The sequence below is a fragment of the Ursus maritimus genome, unplaced genomic scaffold, assembly GCF_017311325.1.
Source record: "Ursus maritimus isolate PB19 unplaced genomic scaffold, ASM1731132v1 scaffold_21, whole genome shotgun sequence".
Taxonomy (NCBI): Eukaryota; Metazoa; Chordata; class Mammalia; order Carnivora; family Ursidae; genus Ursus; species Ursus maritimus.
Genome location: NW_024424564.1, coordinates 19,543,019 through 19,564,044, shown reverse-complemented (window position 1 = coordinate 19,564,044; position 21,026 = coordinate 19,543,019). Strand labels below are relative to the sequence as shown.

The 21,026-nt window shown below is 33.6% G+C and overlaps 1 protein-coding gene across 4 annotated transcripts in view; it reads left to right on the top strand.

Moving 5' to 3' along the window:
- PPP1R12A (protein phosphatase 1 regulatory subunit 12A) overlaps positions 1 to 21,026 on the top strand; it is a 139,005-nt gene that overhangs the window by 81,756 nt on the left and 36,223 nt on the right. Inside the window, exons 6-14 of one of the 4 annotated variants that reach the window (XM_040637291.1) lie at positions 1,475 to 1,549; positions 2,202 to 2,290; positions 2,444 to 2,601; positions 7,941 to 8,062; positions 15,175 to 15,390; positions 17,493 to 17,587; positions 18,021 to 18,125; positions 19,020 to 19,187; positions 19,581 to 19,757. In XM_040637291.1, the coding sequence (XP_040493225.1) occupies positions 1,475 to 1,549; positions 2,202 to 2,290; positions 2,444 to 2,601; positions 7,941 to 8,062; positions 15,175 to 15,390; positions 17,493 to 17,587; positions 18,021 to 18,125; positions 19,020 to 19,187; positions 19,581 to 19,757 (1,205 nt within the window). The remainder of the gene's footprint in view (positions 1 to 1,474; positions 1,550 to 2,201; positions 2,291 to 2,443; positions 2,602 to 7,940; positions 8,063 to 15,174; positions 15,391 to 17,492; positions 17,588 to 18,020; positions 18,126 to 19,019; positions 19,188 to 19,580; positions 19,758 to 21,026) is intronic. The other 3 variants (XM_040637292.1, XM_040637293.1, XM_040637294.1) reach the window with 3 other exon arrangements.

The following is a 21,026-nucleotide window of genomic DNA, read 5'->3' as shown; positions in this document are numbered from 1 at the left end:
TGATAAAGTAGCGTTTCATGTACTTTTAGAATACATTTCTTAGACCATTTTTTTATTTTATAAACAGACAGTGGAAAACCAGCTCAGATATCAGATAGCTTATATTTCATTTTATAGTGCTAGGCAATGTAACTCCTATCCAGGTAGATGGCAACATCTTAATGTTGGTCTAGAATTGAGGATTTTAGATTTGTTTTTTAATGGAAGAGCTTATGTGATTTTAGAAGTCATTATTATCTACTCATCTGGCTTTTTTGTAGCTGTGAGATTCCTTTTATGAAAGAAATTTGAATTGCCTTTCAGAAGGATATATTTTCTAGTTAAAAAAAAGAATTTTTTTCTGAGAAAGGATCATATGCTGGCCAACATATAAAGTAGAATGTATTCTTATAATGAACTTTTTTGACATTCTGGAAACCTGTACCAGTAGGATTATTACAAGGACAAATGCAGGCAACAGGAGAAAACCTCACTATGTTTGGTCAGCAGCTCTTTGAAATTTTCTTTTCCACAGTGAATAAAAATAGATTGACAGATGTTCACCTGAACTAATTTTTGAAACTAAGGCATGGCTGAACTTTAAGCAGTTTAGAAACATTTATTTTGTTACTCTATTAAGACTTTAATTAATTTTTATGGAGGTATCAAAAAAAAAAAGGCCTTGAAAAGTTGAACATGGAGTTACCATATGACCTAGTAATTTTTACCTAGAGCTGTATCCCCCAAAAAATGAAAACAGATGTTCACTCAAAAACTTGTATACAGATGTTCATAGCAGTATTTTTTATTATATATAACCAGAAAGCAGAAAACAAAAGCAAATATCCATCAACTGATGAATAAATTAGCACAGGTGGTATGTCAAGCAATGAAATATTATTCAACAATAAAAAGGATTGAAGTTAGTGCTATATGTGGCAACATGGATGAAACTTGAAAACATTATACAAAGTTTGAAAGAAGCCAGTCACAAAGGACCAAGTATTGTATGATTCCATTTATATGAAATGTTCAGAACAGGCAAATCTGTATTAACAGAACATAGATTAGTGGTTGCCTTCGTCTGGAGGGTTGGGAAGGGAGATGAGAAAAGCGGAGAGGTCATCTCTTTTTGGGGTGGTGAAAATGTCCTATATTGATTACGGTTAAGGTTGTGATACTCTATGAATACACTAAAAAGAATTGAATTGTACACTTTAAATCGCTTTTTGTATGGTGAGTTTTATGTCAATAAAGCTGTTACCAAAGAATGTAAGGGGAGTTGTATCAGCTGCTGCTCTCTCACATGGATTTCTCATACATCTCCTTTAAGTCATATACTGTTGTATTACTACGTACATAACAAACTACATACATAACTACATACATAACAAAATGTTATCTAACTTCTTTCTATATAATTATACAGAATCATCAAAGGTGTTTTCTTGTTTATTGACTTTTTACCGTTACCAACCCCCTTTGTTTCCTACAGGGCCAGACAGCGTTTGATGTAGCAGATGAAGATATTTTAGGATATTTAGAAGAGTTGCAAAAGAAACAAAATCTGGTATGTTTGATGACTGTCTAAAAATTGTCTGTATTAGCAAATTTCCCTAATAGCTTTAACTTTCAGACAGTTGAAAAAGTACTTTTGTGATGTTTACTTTTTGGTTTTAAGTTATTCCTGACAGTCAAACCAAGTGACCTGAAAGAGAATAAAGGAATAGTGGTAGTGTTCAGCCTTTTGTGTTGCTTATCTCCTCTTCACAAAATGAATACTTCCATAATGTACCTGGTCATGAATAACATGTTTTTGTAATTTCATAATAAAGTTTGCTTACAAGGTGGAGACTATAAAATCTCAGATTTCTAAAATAGCCGGCTCTAGATAAGGAAGAAGTTATGTAGGTAGGAAAGAGATTTTTAAGTCTAAAATATCATCAGACATCTTAAGTGGCTAATGGATCCTAACTTTTTTTCAGTGATCTAAAGTTGGAGGGATGTAGAAAATCCAACTTTGTCCTTCACCTAGCTTTTTAACTGTTTAGTCCTCTTTATTCTTTATCCAAGCTGGCCCCCCCTTTTTTTCAGGTAAAACTTAAATCTTTGTTTTGGTTTTGTTTCATGTTTGGAAAACTATGTTATTATTTCAAATTCTGTATTTTACTCATTAATACTATTTTAATAGTATTATTTTCCTTTGCATAACTTTTATAAAGCTGCATAGTGAAAAACGGGAGAAGAAATCTCCACTAATTGAATCAACAGCCAATATGGACAATAATCAGTCACAGAAGACCTTTAAAAAGTGAGTGAAATATTAAAGTAGGTTTTGTTATTGTTACGAATGAATTGGCATGATGGCCATAGACATGATTATTAGATTTTGTGGATCTGAGAAAAATTAATGTTTTTTGGTCTTCGTGTTTTTAATCATTTGAAAACTATTTTCCTTTCACAGCAAAGAGACACTGATAATTGAGCCAGAGAAAAACGCATCCCGTATTGAATCTCTGGAACAAGAAAAAGTTGATGATGAAGAAGAAGGAAAGAAAGATGAATCTAGCTGCTCTAGTGAAGAAGATGAAGAAGATGACTCAGAATCAGAAGCTGAAACAGGTAAAATTTGACGCATAATGGGATTTTCAGTGAATTTTGATGTAGTGTAAAGTAAGATAAGATTAGGCTTTAATTTTGAAGCTTTACGGACTGATTTGCTATTTGTTCAGATATCTGACAAGCCAGTAAATTATCTTTCAGGGAGTATTAGAAACTTGAGTATAGTTGTGAATTTATTGTTCTCTAATGACCTGGAGGTTCTTACTCACCTCTGCATCTTGCTGAATTGTATTTTTAGGTTTGAAGAAGGTGAAGATTCCCTTAGGATGGTGCAGATAGGATATAAATGGGTTTCCAGCAATCCTTGAATGTGTCTGATACTTTCTGAGGCCCAACAATCCAGGAAGTATCATCCCAAATATTCCCTAAGGAGTAGTAAAATTTTAGAAGGTTGAGGCTGAATTGAGATACTTTCCTGTGCGGTGTGGAAAAATTTGCTTTGTTTCAAGAAATTTTGAAGATACTATAATACACCTTCATATTCCACCTACCAGGAATGAACAGCTGCTGACATTTAGCTATATTTTCTTCAAATTTTTCTTGTAATAAAATTTTAAAATTACAGTTGTCTTCTTTAACCATAAGCCCTAGTCTGCTTCCCTTTCCTTTCTTCCCAAAGTCAGTCACTGTCTTTGAGTTTTTTCTTTTATCTTCCAGTCCATTTTTATACTCATATCTTATACATTCAGAAGTAATATATAGTAATTGTAGGACAGTTTTGTGTTTTCATTCTTAAACCTAGGAGTTGTTATGTAACTTGCTTTTTTTTTTTAACTCAAAAGTTGTAATTTTTAGATTTGTTTACATCTATTTGTATCTCTACCAACATATCTTACCCCTTTAGTTGTTGTATAGTATTAAATATATGTTTCCCTTCTGATAAAAATTTATCTTATTCCCATTTTTCCATTGTTGGCAAATAATGCCATAGTGATCATTTGTGCAATTGCCTCCTTATATATATAGGTAAGAGATACTCTACTAGGTATACTTAAAATTTGAGTTATCGTGTCACATTTTCAGTTTTCATGGATGTTGCCAAATTTCTTTACAAAGTCACTATCACAATTTACATTCTTTTCCTTTTTATTATCAAGGGTATGATTTCTACATTGCTTCATCTGGCCCCCATGGTTTTATACATTTTATTTACCAGAGTGCTTTTATTAAGTAACACTTATTTTCTTATTCTACATAAGTTAATCATTCACATCTTCAGACCAATGTGAAATTACAGTATTGCCATCTTTGAGTTGTATAACCTGATAGTTTAACATGTAAATTTATCAGAAAATATAGTCCGTTTCCATTAAGATCTTTGATCAAAAAAAAAAATTTATCTGGACCAATATGGTGGTCATCAGTAAATACAAATGAAGCCCTAGAATTTCTTGGGCTCCCTGTATTTCCTCTAGGCTCAACAGCAGTTTGGGATCATTTTATTTTTACTCACTCAGCAAAATATTTCCCCTAAGAAAATGCAGGAAGCTAAAGTTTACTAGATAAACACACATTGAAGAAGATAGTTATCTGTTTCCCATTAAAAACAAAATGTTGTTAAACTGATAAAGGCTAGCTTTGTTGCCAGGTACTGTGTCTTAAATTCCTTTGTTTATTTTTGAAGTTTACTAATCCTACAAGTAAATTATTTTTTGGTAAAACACAGAGACTTTTTGAGATATGTAAATGGCTAGATTTTAGTCACCAAGAATATAATTTTCAATATATTGCTGTCATATTGCTGGTCAGGTGAGTCAGCATATCTTTTGTCTTGGTGAGAGTATGGGTAAAATTGGAAACTAAAGCAACCAGGTAGTCATTGAATGTTATAATTCGTTTTTATGACTTAATTAAAATCTTTCTCATTATAAAAGTGAATTATATGAGAATGAGCATGCACAGTGTTTAAAAACATGGACTGATTCATGAGTGTAATTGTATTTGTGCTTAATTTATTTAATCTCAGATTACTCTAACCTCCAATTTCTCAGTTTTTTCCTGCTTTAAATGGATACTATATATAGCACTGCTTTGTTGTAAGTGCTAACTTTGCATAATAATTTTATAAAATTTGACTCTACTAATTTAAATATGATCAACATACATGCTTTCCTAATATCATTTCAATTAAATTTGTACTGTTTCCTTGTTCATTGTACAAAAACTAGAAGATGAAATCAGATTATTGAAATTTAAATTGAGATATTTCACAAGTGTTAAAGTTATTTTTATGTAGTTCATCTCCTCCCTTTGAGAAATGCTTTGGCCTCCAGTCTGTAGTAGAATATATCACTACAAATCAAAGTATACTACATGTGCACAAGAAAGCCAGAACTAGCACCCAGATCTTTTAACTAATGTGTCATATCTTTTACTACTTACGTAGCAGAATTCAAGAATCCAAGCATCTCACAGAAATTTCTGAGATTTCGTTATCTAATATTTTCTTAATTGGCCTCTTCTATAGAATTCACTATTCCATGTTGGGCACTGGAGAACTATTTGAAACAAACAAGACTTCTGATTAGGCCAGTCTTGTCATTAATAAGCTAGTCTCCTGAACTTCTTTGGTTGAAATTTCCTTGCTTGTAAAATGAGAATTGGACTAAACGATCTGGATAGTTCTTTAAACCGTAGTGTTAGTGTCCATCCCTTCCTTCCTTCCTTCCTCCCTTCCTTCCTTCCTTCCTTCCTTCCTTCCTTCCTTCCTTCCTTCCTTCCTTCCTTCCTTTTTGATAAACTGTTCTGTAACTAAAATAGAATTAATTGCCATCAAATTGCATTGTATTCCTCCTTTGGAGTTTAGGCATACCAATCACTCTCTGCTCACTTTCTCAGTAAACTAACTTTAAATGTTTCTCTGAAGCATTGTACTATGATAATTTTGTTCTTCCTGTTGCTAGTGGTTGGTTGTGCCAGGAAAATTTGACTCTGTCTCAAGAATTAATCCATGTAAATGCTGTATAGTCCCTCTGTCTCATTCTTTTAATATCACCAAGGTTTTATCATACTTTATTTGGCAAGCTTGAGAAAGCAGTTGTTTCCCTGTAGAGCTACAGCTTGATTTGACAATTTCTAAATTATTTTTTTTCCTACTTTTTTGTAAGGTCATTTCTTTGGGAAACTATTTGATGTAAAATAATGATTTTTCTGAATTTTCTTTCATAAATTATTTACCAAACTGGTTTTTTATGAGTGTCTTTTTCTTATGAATGAGCTGAAAATAGGAACTCAACCAAAAGTTTAATTTCCTCCCTAGTGATTTATAAATTTGAGAGGTAGTTGAAGGAATGAGAAGGGAAGCATACTTTTGCTTCCTCTAGGACTTGAAATCTTCACTCTTCATTGAAATTAAATTAATAATAGAAGGGCTTTAACAATATTAATAATGTTAAGCTGGATGGTGAACACTTGAGGTTTGTTTCATTATTATTCTTAAATCAAGCCTGAATGTTTATACATTCATGCATATACGTTCTTTGATGTGTAGATTTCACTAATATAAAACAAATATTTAAACCAAGAGGAAAAAGGAGGAAATAAAAGGGAAAAAAATCTGTTGAATTTTATCTTGTTTGTTGTTTGTTTTTCCTACTGGACTGACCATAAGCTGTATGCAGTTAAGGTATTTTGTTTTTTTCATCAGCTGGTACGTCCCCAGTACCTACCTAGGACAGGAGGACGCAGTACCTAGTACTTGAAGTATGGAGACATTTAATAAATATTCGTTGAATTACTCTCTCCAGTTAGGAAGACTGTTTTCAGGATGATGGTCTAATAGATTATACATGATTTGTACTTAACTGTACTAAATAGTCTTAGCTTCTATTGAATGAAAAGAGGTATTGTTTAACAATGAGAATAAAGTTTATTAGACTGTGGTTAGCTCATTCAGTTTATTCAAAAAGCTAAAATCATAGTGATTTTTAAATGCGCCACTTTGGCCTTGTCCTTTGGTATAGTTTGAGATATTATGCTTTTCACCCTATTAACATCTTGTGGATATTTTCTTAGTCTCAGATAGAATTGAATCAATCAATACAAATTCAGAACTATTTGGTGTTTATACATGTGTATGTATATATATTATCTTTAGGGCAAGTACTTAAAGATAATTATATTTTAATATTGTCTACTTATAAAGTATAGCAGCATATAATAATGATAAGGTAGAAGATTGTTTTGGAAAATTGACCTAAGGGAGAGAGAGAAGTATAACGAATATGAGTATAATGAAAATGAATATCTCATTGAGTTTTAAAGTACTATACTTCTTCCCAAAAGTATAGAAAAATATCTGTCCTCCCTCATTTTGAAACCAAAGGAATACTTTAAAAATAGATAAGTGATCTTTGATCATTTGAAAAGTAAGCCTTTCTGGCCCATTTATAAATTACAGTTAATTTATAGATTTAAATTTATAGGTAACTGTTTTTGCTAAAATCAGTCTGATTTATATGTTCAAATATAGGGGCACCTGGGTTGTGCAGTCAGTTAAGCAGCTGACTCTTGGTTTTGGCTCAGGTGGTGATATCAGGATCATGAGATCAAGCCCCGTGTCAGGCTCCACACCCAGCGCAGAGTCTGCTTGAGATTCTCTCTCCCTCTCCCACTTATGTGTGTGTGCACTCTCTCTCTCAAATGAGTAAATCTTAAATATATATATATATATATATACACACACACACACACATACACACACACATATTTATGTTCAACTACAGTCTGAATCTTTTCTGGCATCGATATTCTCAAAAATATTTCTCTAAGTGCTTCATTGTTGGTTGGAAATTGTCTCAATACATTGTGAAAAGAGATTTAATCTTAATTCAACTGATATTCTCGTTTAAGTTTAGACTTTTTAGGGGTGAGAATGTATGCTCTTTGTGACAGAAGTATAATCTGATTATTGACAAAAGGCACTTTTTAGATTTCCTGGAATAAAGAGGAACTATGAATTTTAAATAAGCAGTGTAAATTGTAGATCTATTAGAAAAATTGTATAACTCTTGTAATCTTTTAATTACACTGTATTTATGCATTCAGCTTTTAAATATTAATTTTTTTATATTTCTATAGTGTTAAAATTATGAAAATCAGATTCCATTTTTGCTTTTTGTTCTTAGAAGCTTTCTTGTGTCACCATGTTCTGTGTATCAGCATATATATTGAGACATTTCTAGAAACTCCTTGAAAAATTCACTTGTTAAAGGGAAAAAAATGGAAAAGACTTGAATTAACAAGACTTTAACAAAAATGATTGTAAAATACTGTTTTTCTAGACATTAAAACAATCTGTACTGAATCTTGACTCAATGTTTTTCATGTTTTTGTAATAGATAAGACAAAGCCCATGGCTTCTGTAACTAATGCCAATACTTCTAGTACACAAGCAGCTCCTGTAGCTGTTACAACACCTGTGTCATCTGGTCAGGCAACACCTACATCACCTATGAAAAAGGTAAGCCAAAATTGTGTTTGCTAAAAATACATATATTCTAAGTACAAAAGCATTAAGACAGTTCTTAAATTTTTATAGTTTATTCCAAAAATACTTAAGGTTCAGAATAAGAATATATTTTTCTTTTTTGAGATTTCCTTTGAACCATATTCTTTTTAAAAAATACTTTTTAAAGTATTAGTTTGCATATGAAAACTAATGGTAATGGTAATGGTCATGGTAGTTTTTATTTCTGTTGAACTTTTGAGAAACATGGGTTTTATATCCTTTATCCCTGGTAAGTAAAGGTGCATTTTGATGATTTCACAGTTAAGCACAAAAAGTACTATCAAAGTCAATGAGAGAGCTAGAATCTAGATTTTCTAACTATACAAAGCACCAGGCATGCAAGTATGATATGCCAGTAAGAGCATTATCTCTGTTGTCAGATGAACCAGAGATCCACTCCTGACCCCACCTCTTATTAATTGTAAGGACCTTGAGCAAGTTACTGTCTTCCTTATCTGTCAGAGAAAAGGCAAAACAAAAATAATAAACAAAAAGAGAAAGTAAATTAGCATTATAAGTCTTGGTTGAGAGAGAGAGCCTGGCTAGTGACTAAGTGCTCTCAAAATGGTAGTTTCATTTCTTCCTCTTCTCCGTTATTCTGTTACCCATTTGTTCTCTGTCCATTTGCTTCCTTTGCTCCACCAAACAGTGCTTCCCAAGTAGTGTGTTGATCTTTTTTAAGATTTTTCTTCTCCCTGCTACTCTAGAACCTGTACTTCTTTTAATCCAAATTAAAGATTATAGGTTTTGTTTTGTTTTGTTTTGTTTACCACTGGTCTCTTTTTAAAGGCTTCTCCCCACCACCTTTACTTATTTTTAATGAGCATCCTCATTTCCCTCTCTGTGTACACACACACACTTTTTTGTGGAAACATTTAAGAATTGAGTGCAATCAATACAACACTTTACACCTAAATACTTGAGGATGTATCTCCTAAATACGAAAGCATTATCTTTCATTCCCATACTAAAATGATCCTATTTTGGATATTTAACTTTGGTATAATACTGTTAATGTATGTTCATTATATACAAACCATAGTCAAGATTTTTTTCAATTGTCCTCCTCCTCCTCATGTTTTTCTGTTTGTTTTTTCAAATCAAGGGTCCACTGAGGGATTGCACATTGTGTTTAACTGTCATGTCTCTGCCTTTGGACTTATTTTGTTGCTTATCTGGTGTTATTTGGTTTGCATGGGTTTGAGGACTGATTTTAAATCCCCGTAGTGTTTCTGTTATGTTGTCAGTATTGTTAATCTTTGGATTTGACTCCAAGTGGTCAAAATGTGAGTCTTTTAGAATAATAAACTAGAGTTTTTGAAAATACATACTGCTAGTAATAATCTTCCCCTAAAACTCTTGCTAAGGGAAGTGATAATGTGGGTTCTTAGTGGTAGAAATGTATGGATTTCACTGGTACAGTTTGAATATTAGGGAAATATATGAATGATTTATCTTACCTTCTGTATTCCAGAATTGAGGGCTTCCTGAATTCAGCTAGAACCTACGTTCATATGATAATAATTGAAATTATTGAAATTCTCTAGTGGTAATCTGTCTGCAGAATTTTAAAGATGGTTTAACTGGAGCCACCATAGGCTGTTTTAAACTTTATTTAATTCTAGAGCCCTTGTATACTTCTTCAGTGAGTACCAAACTTTAGCTCTTTTGATTTACTGTCTGTTATAAAATTATAGGATTATCAAGTTCCCAAAAGCTTCATCTGCCTGAAATATCTGGCCACAAATAACTGGCTCTCATTCTTTTGAGTATTTAGCTGAGCAATCTCTTTCCTACTGTAGTCAAATAATTGCAGTTGACTCCTTTTGATCAATTATATTTTTCTCAAGCATAGCTCCAGTTTAATAACTTAATTGCCTTTAATAACTCTTAATAATTGTTAAAGTAATAATAATTTACTGTTATAGTAATAATAACTTAATAACTATTAGAGTTAGGCCAGTAACCTCTTTGCTATAAAAACCCTTATTCAGAACTACTTCTGATTCTGTAATTATATTGATCTAATAACCAACTATCTGCTTCTATGATTTGCATATTTAGAAGCTCCATTTTATTCTCAATTTCAGGTATCATAACTTACTTTGAAGATTATATGTTTTTAGTCTTTGTTCTTAAGGTTTTGTAGCCAAATTTTATTTTAATCAATAAAGTTGAGGCATACAAATAATTTGAAGTATTATTTTAATGGATAGGGCAATCTTACTTATTTTGTATGACTTTAAAGCCTGTAGTTATGTTCAGTGATACTTTTTATGTTAATTTAGCATTTTAATGTTTTCTAAGTTAGTTTCAAGAATTTTCCTTTAACTTAAAGGCTTAACATAGATGAATGTCCTTAGATGAATTGTTAATCTGTATGTAAATACAATGTAAAAGATTTTGTAGTTAAGAGTTCTGTTTTTAGGTTCCCACTCACTACTCTGGTTTTGATAGTTAGACAAAGGTATCTTAAATTTCTTGCTTCCTCCACCAGTGCATAAACTATATAGAAATACACACACAGTGCCTGGGTGGCTCAGTCAGTTAAACGTCTGCCTGCAGCTCAGGTCATGATCTCACAGTCCGGGGATTGAGTCCCACCGGCTCCCTGCTCAGTGGGGAGCTTGCTTCCCCCTCTCCTTCTGGCTGCCACTCCCCCTGCTTGTGCTCTCTCTCTCTCTGTCAAATAAATAAAATTATTAAAAAAAAGAAATACACACACGCACGTGCATACACACGGCAAGGAATAGATCACAAAACAGGAAGGTCTAAAACAGTATTAAATATCACTTATATTCTCCAATAATTCAGGGTAGCTACAGAGATGTGTAGATATATTCTGTTTAAATGATCTTCCCTTAAGTTCTTAACTCTTCAGCTAAAATTAAAGAGAGACCAGGCTTGTGATTTCTGGCGATGTTTCCTATAAAACTATCAGTTTGCTTTTATGATTTAGAATTTTAACAGTAGGGGCATGTGGCTGGCTTGGTCAGGAGAGTATGCGACTCTTGATCTTGGGTTCATGAGTTTAAACCCTGCAATGGGTGTAGAAATTACTAAATAATAATAATAAGTAAACTTTAAAATTTTAACAAATAAAGTTTATATACCTCTCTTTAATCAAAATAAATATTGTTGGGATCTCTGAAAAAAGATTACCTACTTTGCTGTATGCACATAAATTCTGATAAGTGCAAGCTGTATTTACTAGATGGTAAAAATTAATAATTTTCTTACAATTAAGTGTTTTGGCTAATTGAATCCAGTTATTAAGTATAATAATAATTTAATAAACTATGTACTGTGGGCATATGATACATGCCAGTAAAAGTACAAATACAGAAAGATGGTTTAAAAATGGAAGAGAGTAGGGCGCCTGGGTAGTGCAGTCATTAAGCATCTGCCTTCGGCTCAGGGCATGATCCCGGCGTTCCGGGATCGAGTCCCACATCGGGCTCCTCCGTTGGGAGCCTGCTTCTTTCTCTCCCACTCCCCTGCTGTGTTCCCTCTCTCGCTGGCTGTCTCTCTGTCACATAAATAAATAAAATCTTAAAAAAAAAAAAAAAATGGAAGAGAGTGGTGCCTGAGTGGTGCCTGGGTGGTGCAGTCAGTTGAGTGTGATTCTTGGTTTTGGCTCAGGTCATGATCTAAGGGTTGTGGGATGGAGTCCCATGTTGGGCTTCGTGCTCAGTGCAGAGTCTGCTTGGGTCCCTCTCTCCCTTTCCCTCTGCTGCTTCCCCCGCCATGTGTACGCTCTCTCTTTCTCTCTGTCTCAGATAAATAAATCTTGAGAAAAAAATGGAAGAGATCATATTTGATTTGAGGCAATAAAGCTAGAACATTTGAGATCTTTAATGAGTAGGTGGTATTTCCACTAACAGAGAAGGAGAGTTTGTACAGTTTACTGAAAGGAAGAGAAGAGAAGCAATGTGAACAAAAGTAGGGATAATGCGAAATATTTTGCAGGAAAAATAAGTTGTATAGTTTGGTTGATTTATAGGGTACATATACAAAGTAAAACAGGAAAAGTAAAGCCAAATTGTGGAATGTCTTCATTTCTATGGTGACATTTTTATAGTTTGATAGATAGTAGAGAACCATAGAAAGTGTTTGAACAAGGCCATGAGAGAATTATTCTTTATAGAATGTTATTTTGGTTGCAACATACAGGTGTATTTGAAGGGAGGCTAATTGAGAGAAGATTGGTTAGAATGTTATTAAAGTTGCCCAAGATGATAAACTAGAAGTGTCAGTGGTCTTATAAAGGACAGGAGATTCAGAGACTTGGCACCTAATTTATAAATGGGGGAAGATGACTAAGAAGTCTAACAGGACTACAAAGTTTCAAATATTGGGAAGTGAAGAAATTTATTGTTGCTACTAACAGAAATAGGGAACTGAGGGAGAGCCAATTTGGAAATAAAGGTGTTCGATTTGAAATATGTTGAGTTTCAGGTAGATCATTCTTTAGGTAAGTAGAAATTGAGAACTAGGAATTTAGGAGTCAGGCTGAATTAAAGATAACAAAGTTGAGAATAAGCTGAGTACTGTTAATATTTAGCCTGAGGAAGTATAGAAGACTATTCCCAGCCCTCAGGAGGAGAAAGTAGAAAGGGAAGATAGGAGATCTGAGGAGAGTCTTGAAATGCTTATGTTACAGGACTGTGCTAACAACAACAAGAAGACCAAAAAGGTGGGTGGTCAGAAAAGTAAGAAAGTCAAAACAGTGTACTGTTTACAAAAGCTTAAAAGAAGAGTTTCAGGGAGTGGGTATAGTTGAGTATTTCAGAGATGTTCATTTATAGACCAAGTAAAATAGAGAGGAGCGTTGAAACACATAAACCAGTAAATCCAAATTCACATTAGACAGAATGGAGATATATCAGTCATTACAGTACAACAAATGTCCGTTTCAAAATTGATAATACTGCCTCATTTTTCTCAATTCTAAAATAGCAGAAATAATAGTATTTCACTGGGTGGTTGCAAGGATTAAATGAGATAACGCATGTGAAGGACTTTTAAGCTTAGGGCCTGACAGGAACAAATATTTATTAAATGTTAGCTTCTGTTGTAACACTCAGTAAATGTTAGGTTACCTATTTTATCATGGAGGAGTAATTTTATTTCCAGTTTTGGGGAGGTTCTAAGTCAGGGATTGGCAAACCATGGTCCATGGGCCAAAGCTGACCTACTACCTGTTTTTGTACAGCCCACATGTTAGAATGGTTTTAATATTTTTAAATGGTTGGGAAAATCAAAAGAATATTTTGTGACACAAATTCAGATTTCATCATACCTAAATAAAGTTTTGTTAGAACAGAGACTCTAAGGTTTGCAAAAGCCTATAATTCACAATCTGGTCCTTTACAGTAAAGTTTGCCCACCCCTATTCTTGGATGCTCTGACTTTAGACTCGGAAACCAATAACCAGTCATCTCAGTCCCTTTATTATTGTATAAAATGTTACAGACGGCCCTGGACTTTCTCAGTCAGTGGAAACGCTTAATATTTTATTAATTTTTTTTCATTGGCCAAAAGAAGTCCCACTCTGCTTCATTTAAGTAGTTAAGTGCAAGTAAGTTAACAATGGCAGTTGTGCAGCATCCAACAGGTGTCACTGTACTTTCTGTTAAAACTTCAGAATACCCTGCAGTGCCCTTCTGATTTTATCCTGGCACTCTAGAGTGCTTCAGTGCACATTTTAGGAACTGGGGAATGCTGTATATCTTGAGTCTATTTTTTTGACCCTATCAATAGGAATTATTTACTGGAGGTACCAGAGGTATCTTACACAATAGTTTTGTCTATGAAGTAGCCCTCTCACATCCTGGGTGCTTTAACAAGCCCTCTTAAACTGCTAATTATAGCAAACTTTGGCAATAAATATGGGGGAAAGTGTTTAGTTTTTTTTTAATTACCCATATCCTATATTTATAGGAACTAGTTAGTTGCTATATTCACCTATTCTTAATTGCGGTTAAATATTTAAACTCTGTGAGTTGATGAAATGAACTAGTTAAAGATAACAGATGTTTCATTTTTATGGCTTTTGGAAAGCCTTGAAAATGAAGTAAGTATTTGTTTAAAAAATTAGTTTTTAGTTGAAATGTTTAAATTAATATTTTTTGGTAAAATCAAATAGTTTAAGGCTATGATATTAAAAATATTACTGATGAAATATCATAAGTGGAAGATACACCAGTTATTACTTTTTGTTGATTATGCTGGATTAAAAATTTTTAACCCGAGTATATAAATGAATAGAAACAAAATTCAGATGCATAAGTTTGCTCATTCATATACTGTAACATCATCTGCTCCAGGTGCCTTTAACTGCTTCAGAAATTTCTTCATTAGAGTCTTTCAGAATCTCTCTCTCATGCTAAAACTAGAACTTGCTCCCAGTGACTTTTAAGATTGGATCATTACTCAGTTATTGGGTTTTCGTTTGTTATAAAAATCTTTTTTAAAAAAAGTGTTTTGTTCATAACTTCCTTTTCTGGTTTTATGCTTTCAATCTTTATCTCTTTACCTGTCTTATTTTAATTGGCTTTAGTATGATTTCATTGCTCCTATCATGCCTGTGGTGGAATCAGTAGATCCTGCATCATGGAGGCAGGGCTTGCGCAAAACTGGCATTGTTCTTGTGCCCAGTAAGGGTGAAAAATCTATGGTGAGGCATTTCTATGTGCAAGGATTTATATTAGGTTACAACATAACAAGTTTAATATGAATATTGGTTCCAAAGATGCATGGTTTTAAAGTCCTTATGGTGTGCTCATTTCTGTTCTTTGTATTTGCATCATAATTTTTCTGTGTGATATAAAGTGTGGAGTGTGTTTTATTAAATCTAACTTTTGTAAAGGTAGTTCTATTTTTTTTTTCAGTTTTAGATCTTTACATTTTTTACTAAGACATTAACCTACTTAGTAAAAGTGTTTCTCCTGATATTAACTATAGTTTGAGACATATTATCTGTAAACTTGTCATTTCCAGCTTAAGGATTGACCAGTCTTGATAACTATTTTTTCTTTTCCTTAAAAATAAAATAAAAATAGTTTCCAACCTCAGCTACAAAAGTTTCCCCCAAAGAAGAAGAGAGAAAGGATGAGTCTCCTGCATCTTGGAGGTTAGGACTTAGAAAGACTGGCAGTTATGGCGCACTTGCAGAAATCACAGCATCTAAAGAGGCTCAGAAAGACAAAGACACTGCAGGTGTGATGCGTTCAGCTTCAAGTCCCAGGCTTTCCTCCTCTTTGGATAATAAAGAAAAGGTAATCTATTTCCTAATCTGGTTTCTATCAAAACTCTAATAATTTGTTTTCCGGGAACATCAGATTTGATGTATTTTCTACTATATATCATTATTAGATCTGTATTAGCTTAATTCACCTGACTTAATGAATTACATGATAATACAAATATACCCACCTAAAACAGATGTCAGTATGGAATTACAGGCATATGTCAGGAGATATGGGTTTGACTCCAGACCACAGCAATAAAGGAAGTCAAATGAATTTTTGTTTCCACTGTATATAAAAAAATATATTTATACTATACTATAGTCTCTTAAGTGTGCAGTAGCATTATGTCTAAAGAAAATATATATACCTTAATTAAAAAATACTTTTTAGCTAAAAAATGCTAACCCTGATCTGAGCTTTCAGCAGGTCATAATCACTGATCACAGATCATCATAGCAAATGTAATAATGAAAAAGCTTGAGGGTGTCTGGGCAGCTCTTTTGGTTAAGTGTCTGACTCTTGGTGTTGGCTCAGGTTACGATCTCAGGGTCGTGAGATCAAGCCCCCCACCAGGCTTCTCACTCAGTGCAGAGTTTGCTTGAGATTCTCTCTCCCTCTCCTTCTGCCCCTCCACCTGCTTGTGTGTGTGCTCTCTCCCTCTCTCTCAAACAAAAAAATAAACCTTTAAAAAAAAATTGAAATATTTTGAAATATTGTGGGAACCACCAAAATGTGACACAGAGACATAAAGTGAGCAAATGCTGTTGGAAAATGGCTGGGATGTACTTGCTTGATGCAGGGTTGTAACAAATTTCAATTTATAAAAACCACAATAGCTGTTAAGTGCAATAAAATGAAGTGTGCCTCTATAAGTATTGGGGAAATCAGATGTATTTGCCAAAAAAATAAATTATGAGATTATACTCAAATGAATGCTTCATCCTACTTGAGAGCTTACAATAAAATGTATTAAGGGGCATTTATTCTAGAATTTATTTATTCCAGAATGTAATTATACTCCTGGGAGTATATCCAGTATCTGCATTTTTATCTCCTTTTTCATCTGATACATCAAAAGCAACCTCCTTCTAATGGAGTAGTTTTAATAACTATATTTGGAAAGGTAGTATTAAATTATAAATAATATCAAATAGAATGTACTACAGTTCATTCAGTGATACTTTATATAGCTGGATTATTTATTTTCTATTGCATTTTCAGTGCTTGGACTTTTTTCCATATAGTTTCCTTCCTCTATTTAAAAGTGTTTCTTTGTGGGGCGCCTGGGTGGCACAGCGGTTAAGCGTCTGCCTTCGGCTCAGGGCGTGATCCCGGCGTTATGGGATCGAGCCCCATATCAGGCTCCTCTGCTATGAGCCTGCTTCTTCCTCTCCCACTCCTCCTGCTTGTGTTCCCTCTCTCGCTGGCTGTCTCTATCTCTGTCAAATAAATAAATAAAATCTTTAAAAAAAAAAAAAAAGTGTTTCTTTGTATCAGAAATTCAGAAATGGAATTTCTCATGAAGTAATTTTAATGTTTTTTGTTTTGTATGAATTGACTGCCCAATTATTTTCTGAGTACTTAATGACAGTATAGTGGGAATGTATCAGATGCCCTTGCTAATACTACAGTCTCAACCAGATTTGGATAAATATAATTTAAGTAATTTTTGTTCTGAATATTTTAATGTTATATCAAAGTAGTAAATAACTTACATAACAAATAATTGGGACTTACCAGTCAACCATTTTTGAGACCTTATTTCTCTGGAAAAATAAGAATATTTTACTTTATTATATTGCATTACCTTATATAATCTGTTATAGAAGTTTAGAAAAAGTCATTAAAATGTGGAGGAATTTTTTTTCTTATATTAAAATACTGTAATTCTAGATTAAAGGAGAAAGAAAAGAAAATTGGTTTAAACAGGCTTTCCTTTAGTGTTTATAGTACTATTGATAGACATTAATTTTAGAGTATAGCTAGGAACTTTGGAAAAATACTAAAAAAGTAAACTGTGATGGCTGTATAATTGTACATTGTCGAATACTCTTTCCTTAATACTTTTAGCAGCTCCTGTAATCATCATACAGATTTATTTTTACTCATTATTTTTTCCTGTTGTGTAGGAGAAAGATAGTAAAGGAACTAGGCTCGCATATGTTGCACCTACAATACCAAGACGACTAGCCAGTACATCTGACATTGAAGAGAAAGAAAACAGGTGGATTCATTATGATTTGCTTTGTTTTTACTATGAAATTTTTATTGGGGTACCTGGGTGACTCCGTTGGTTAAGCATCCAACTCCTGATTTCAGCTCAGGTCATGATCTCAGGGTCGTGAGATTGAGCCCCGTGTTGGGCTCTGTGCCTGCCTGGGGTTCTCTCTCTGCTCCACCCCCTCCCCATATTTTGTGATCATAAGTAAAACTTCTGTAAACATCTTAATTTTCCCCCTATAATTAGGATTATTATACGCTAGGGATGGAATCTTAGAACTAGAATTACTTTCACTTCTTAATGCCAAAGTGTTTTCCCGAGGAATTTTCCCTTCCCGGGCAGAAGTTTCTGCTTCTACTAATGTTTATTAATATACAGCTTTCTTAACCCTATTTTAAAATTATATACCAGAATTTGAAGGATGTTCTTTTCACAGAGATTCCTCAAGTTTGCGAACAAGTAGTTCCTATACAAGAAGAAAATGGGAAGATGATCTCAAAAAGAATAGCTCAGTTAATGAAGGATCAACTTATCATAAAAGGTAATATAATTCTTGAATAACTTTCATGTCTTTTATAAAAATATGAGGCAGTTTCTTTGGAGCCCTCAATTTAATATCATAAGAAAATGTGTGCTTTTATAAGTATGTCTTTTGTTGTTTAAATAAAATATCATTTAAAGACCCAGAAGATATATTTAAAGATGGGTGAAAATTTACTTCTACTTATGCCTTCCTATCATATATATATAAATTTCATTAGATTTGATATATTAGGGAGTATCTTTTAGATTGTAGCATATTTAAAAGGAATTCCTTATATAATTAACTAGAGCAGTTGAAATAGATCAGTGTCTTCATTGATTTGATCATTATTTAGTGACCTGGAAGTTTCTGCCTTTCTGAGAACTCAGAGATATGGAAGTGTCTTGAATTGAAATGATGGTAACAATCACATGGTGGGGGGGGGGGGCTTTAAATATTTTCTCTGCTAAAAACAGCCAAAAAGAAGATGAACAAGTATAATATAGGCATGGGTCACTCCTAAGGATGTGACTCACTGCTGAAACACTTTTCTTCAAAAAGGTCCGTCTTTACTTTCCCTGAGTAAAACCAAACCTAAGTGTTTTTCTCAGACCCAGCCTGGCATGACCATATGGTCTGTAACAGTCCAGGAATGAAAAATACCAGATCAGATCACCTTTGAGTCCTATTGAGGGAGGGGGGAGGTAGTAAAATGATACACTACCAAATTAGTGAAATCATCCAGACTCCTAGCAAGTTGTAGATGCAACTCTTGGTGCTAGAGCTGGTGGTGTATTTAGGAACACAGTTTTTTAGATTTTTCCTAGCCTTGTCAATCTGTATAATATATAGACATTAACTATAGAATACACATACAAACACATCCTATATAGATATGACTCTTTCCTTTAGTTGCTCCTTTGGTAGAAGACCAGATGATTTGATTAGTTCTAGTGTTCCAAGCACCACATCAACACCAACAGTTACCTCTGCAGCTGGGCTTCAGAAAAGCCTGCTTTCCAGCACAAGCACTACTACAAAGATTACAACGGGTTCTTCCTCAGCAGGCACACAAAGCAGGTGAGTCACAGATACATTTTGTGTTCAGGCCTACTGTGTGCTTATGTATGTGCATGCATTTTTGTTTAGAAGATTGTGGGGCTCTGGATTTTTTCATTTACCTCATTAAAATTATTTACAATCAAAAATTGGTTCCCAAAAGAGGCAATTATGCATGTCTGGGGGAAAAATTAAGTTCCTGAAGTATTAACTTCCTTGAATCAGGCAGCTTAAAATGTAAATTTCTCCTTTGACAGCTCTGGGTGAGCTTTTTGGTTCATAGTTGAAAGACGTCCTACCTTGTGTTTTAAAAAAATCCATCCCTGTAGTCACATGTTTCAGCTGCTAGAAAGTGCTTTCATTGTTTAGCTGTTTCCCTTTTTTCTTTTTGTGTTGCTGCTTATGATGCGATAGTACCTCAAATCGTTTGTGGGCTGAGGATAGTACTGAAAAAGAAAAGGACAGTGTTCCTACGGCATTGACCATCCCTGTTGCTCCAACTGTTGTAAATGCTGCAGCCTCAACCACAACCCTGACTACAACTACTGCTGGCACTGTCTCCTCCACTTCAGAGGTCAGGGAGAGACGCAGGTGTGTAAAGGTCCTCACAGGACTGCTGATCTGTCTTGCCCAGTGATGAAAATTGTTTGTTTTGCTTTTTAATCTTGTCAAGTCGGTGACCATCTCTTTGGTAGGTTAATAAATGAAGTAACCTGTATCACCTCAGAACTGTGTAGACTGATATAATGGGCAATTACTAGCATTTAGGCTTGGTGACTCCCTCTGACAGAATTGATGTTTTCATTTCAAGGCAGTGAGCCAGACACATGTCTTCTTAGCCATCTTCATTTTTTTAATGGTTGTTCTAGTTCAAGATGTTTTTGTAATGAAGATCTAAACACACCCAATCAGACTCATGGAAGACTAGATCTAACTGATGAAAACAGATTTTTTATTCTTCTCTATGTTTCCCCATTATTAAAAAGTTTGATGTATTTTAACTGTTTTTGTTCTTGTTATTTTTGAGATTTTCCTTTTAAGATTCTCTTGAAGAAAGGTTTCTTAGGCATACGTGTAAGCCAAGTAATTTTTAAGTACATTGAGTACATTCACTTAGTTTTAATTCTAGCACACAAAAGGCACTCATTAATTAAGTTTCTTAAAGGATTTGTGAATTGATTTTGTGTGCTTAAATGTTAAGAGCATTGCTTTACTTCTTCCTACTGCTGCTAATTGGTATGGAACCACAAATGTGGAAAGGAACTTACCTGTGATATCCTTGCTTTACAGAAGGTGACTAAGACCCAGAGATATTAAGTGACTTTTCCACTTTTATATAATTAGTATGAGAACTAAGGCAAAGCCCAAGTTCACAGGAAATTAGTCCAGTATTTTTTTCTATCATACCTAGTTCCTGGCTTTGAATTTTGCTTTCCCTCTTGAGGAAAACGAAAGTGTTAGGAAACTAAACGTGACCTTTTCTATATTTATTCTTGCAAAATTAAATGAGCTGCATAACTGGTTTGTTTTTTTTTTATAAAAATACCAACCAGATCAACTTTCTCTTATTTCTGGCATGTACTGTTCATATGCAGTCTTTATCTCTGGTGCCTAGCAAAGAATCAGTATCCTTGCAGTAATATTTGTGGTGAATATATGAAAAGTAAGAAGACATTAAATTTTTTTAATGTTAAAAATTTTCTGTCATTGCATCTTTATTTTCTACCACTGTTTATGTTTTATTTCTATTTTTATGATGAAATTATTATAAGCAATTAACATTTTGTGATTTGAATATCAGTATAGGTCATACCATAATTTAATTCTTCATTTTTCTAAATTTAAATTATTTTTAGGCTT